The sequence below is a fragment of the Pundamilia nyererei genome, unplaced genomic scaffold, assembly GCF_000239375.1.
Source record: "Pundamilia nyererei isolate P.nyererei 1_Seehausen unplaced genomic scaffold, PunNye1.0 scaffold00671, whole genome shotgun sequence".
Lineage (NCBI taxonomy): Eukaryota > Metazoa > Chordata > Actinopteri > Cichliformes > Cichlidae > Pundamilia > Pundamilia nyererei.
The window spans coordinates 18238-21328 of record NW_005188072.1 but is presented as its reverse complement, the minus strand read 5'-3'; the positions used below and the strand labels follow the sequence as shown (position 1 = coordinate 21328).

The window sequence follows — 3091 nt, the reverse complement described above, 5'->3', positions numbered from 1 at the left end:
CCCAAAGCGCTTTACATATCCAGTCATCCACCCATTCACACACTGGTGATGGCAAGCTACATTGTAACCACAGCCACCCTGGGGCGCACTGACAGAGGCGAGGCTGCCGGACACTGGCGCCACCGGGCCCTCTGACCACCACCAGTTTGTATGTTAGTGGGAAAATAGTAGGACAGTAGGTGGGCTTGCTAGCTTTTGTGCGGCTTCCCTGGGTCAGTCAAAAATTTCAAAAGAGAAATGAATGAACTTACCAGGTTGCCCGATCTCTTCACATATCTTCCACCAAGCTTAGTCCTTTTTATTCCTGTCTCGGTACAGAAAGCAGCTGGTGTCGTACAGCTCCGGGTGGTTTGCTATGGCGTTGATTAGCCTTTCCTCCATATTGAATGAAGAATGAAGGGCTTTGGCTGGACCTGCCCCTCTGAACTAGGTCAGAGCATCACGTCACCAGGCTCCTGATCGGTTGTTGCGGCGCGACTTGACGCTGGAGTTCAGATTTTTCCAACTCGAGCGGTTGACGCGATACGCGTGAATGCACAAAATGCACCACACAAACTGATGTGCATATTTTTATTCGCGCGTCACTCGCGCTACTTGGATGCGCAACTGATGCGTTTTCGTGACGCAAATCTTCTTCTGAATTTTCGCGGGACCCCCAGTCGCGCGGCATCGCGCTTCTCCATTGACTTTACATGTAAACCTGACACTCTGTTCGCGTCTACCGCGTTCGGTGTGAACACACCGTAAGAAATCAAATTGATAATTGACTTTGAAAATGGGATTCAAATCAGTAAATTTGTAGCAATTCCCATCCCTAGACATATTGGAAACTAATTTGATCTCTTAAATCTGTTTTCACATAGAATGTCAAATGAGAATGTAAAGAAATGATTAAAATTAATAATTATGCTTTGTAATGTTCATTGACCAGCATCAAATACACTATTACATTACAGTCTTTCACAAAAACACACACAATAATTGTATACGTGATGTTTTAAGAGCAAAAAATTATAGTATAAATTGTGGCATTGTTCCACTGAATATAATGACATAAACACTGGAAATTAGATTTTACATATTTTCTACTTGTAAATGTATTACTCCAGCACAATTGTGTTCACAATAACATGTTCACATATTGTTTTTAGGATTTTTATACATTACATTTTAAATAGTCTCACTTTTCAACACCAATTATAAAATGTTATATTATTATTATGAGACATGAAACATTGTTTTGTTTGCCATATTTTGGATTATTTTACATGAAATTTTCTATGTTTTCAGCTTTTTAAAACCCCCAACAAAGGATGATTGGGTACTGCCAAGGTTCAAATCTGAATGCTGTTTATTTCTTTGCAGAAATTTTAAATTGCATTTTAACTTTTAATAACTTCTTCAACGATTCTTTGATTTCCTGTGTCTGAAGACCATAGATTATTGGATTTAAAGTCAAAGGCATGACAGTGGCCAAAGATAGACTTATAGTCCTTGCATTTGGAAGTATTGTACTCCCAAAGGTAAAGATAAATAGTGCAGGGAGGAAATAAATTGCCACTAATGAAAGGTGACTTGTGCAGGTTTTTAAAGCCTTTAGTCTTTCCCTACATGTAACAGTTTTTGACAAAGAATAACCAATACAGCAGTAACTTCCCACGATAAATGCCAGTGGAACCCAAAGAACAAGAACTGATGCCAAATGAGCAATTACACGATTTGGAGTAAGATCATTGCAGCCAAGCCGATACACAGGTCCATGATCACAGAAAAAGCTCTGAATAACCACAGAGTCACAGAAAGAAAGTCTTGTGAGAAGACCAACTGCAGTGAGTATGATAGTAATTGCAAGAAGCCAGAAAAAAGCGATCAAAGATAAAATGAGCTTGTGGCTGATTCTCATTTGGTAGTGCAGCGGGTACATGATAGCCATGACTCTGTCAAAGGACAACACAACCAGATTAAAAGCCTGTGCTGCAAAAAAAGTCAAGCAGAAAAACATGAATGCCAAGCAGTCATTGTAGGAGATATGGTGATGGTTAAACAGAAAAATGTCAACAAGCTTTGGCATCAAAGCAGAGCTACTTAACAGGTCTGTAAATGCAAAGTTCACAACTCCAATATGTTTTGGACCTCTCAATGTATGATCCAAAATTATGACAATCATCAGTAGTGTGTTTCCCACCACTGAAAAAATGTAAATAAAGCACAGAAAGACAAAGTAATACCTAATATTAGCTATGCCATTAAATGTACTTATTATGAAATATGCAGGTTTCACAAATGTGATGTTTTTCCCAACAGCTGAATTTAAAAATTCCATTTGAATAATTTTTTTTTTAATGTTGAAGGTTAAAGTTAATGTCCTTTATTTTATGTTTCAGCAAACCTTGTTTAGTTAAGACTGGCTCCAAATGGAAGCAGAGCACGTTTGTGTTCTGTCCCTTATAGTCACTTGGCATTCCCTTATGACATCAAACCACATGGTTACAGCTTTGTGCAGACAATTTAACTAATAGGAATATTACATTACATTATTACATAATGGTTAATATTACATCATGGTTAATATTTTCTGACTGCCATCCTACTATCCTGAATTTTTGGTCAACCTCAGACTGACAATACAACTCAAAATCATGTTGTTTTGGATTAATTAAAAAGCTGGAAAGGGTACTTTGTGAAAATGTGTGCCCTTTTTCTACTCCTGACATTAATCTAAGATTATCAAATACCGGCTTTGCTGTCCTGCCAAGCTTGCTGTTGGGCACTGTTATTTTGTGTCAATAAGCTCGTAAGTAGCAAATTTAGTTAATAGAAGTCAGTCAATAATGGTAAACGCTAACATGTGTTAAAAGACTCATCAAAGGTAATGTATTTTTTCATGAAACTTTTTCACTTTTTTTTAAATTTTTTATTGTCACATCACATGTGCAGGTACATTGGTACAGCACATGCGAGTGAAATTCTTGTGTGCGAGCTTCACAAGCAACAGAGTTGTGCAAAATACAATAACATAAACAGGCAAAATATACGAATGGCTAAATCTGAAACTAATAAATATATGTACAATATATAATAGTATATGCAA

The 3091-nt window shown here is 37.4% G+C and overlaps 1 protein-coding gene across 1 annotated transcript; it reads right to left on the bottom strand.

Annotated features, from left to right (window-relative positions):
- Positions 1 to 1236: 1236 nt before the first annotated feature.
- Positions 1237 to 1761, bottom strand: LOC106455984 (olfactory receptor 52N5-like; the record flags this gene model as incomplete). Its single annotated transcript, XM_013907968.1, has 3 exons — positions 1715 to 1761; positions 1405 to 1607; positions 1237 to 1259 (listed from the first exon to the last, which is right to left on the bottom strand). Coding segments are annotated over exons 1-3 (273 nt in total), but the record flags the coding sequence as incomplete, so codon positions are not given.
- Between the last annotated feature and the right edge of the window lie 1330 nt (positions 1762 to 3091).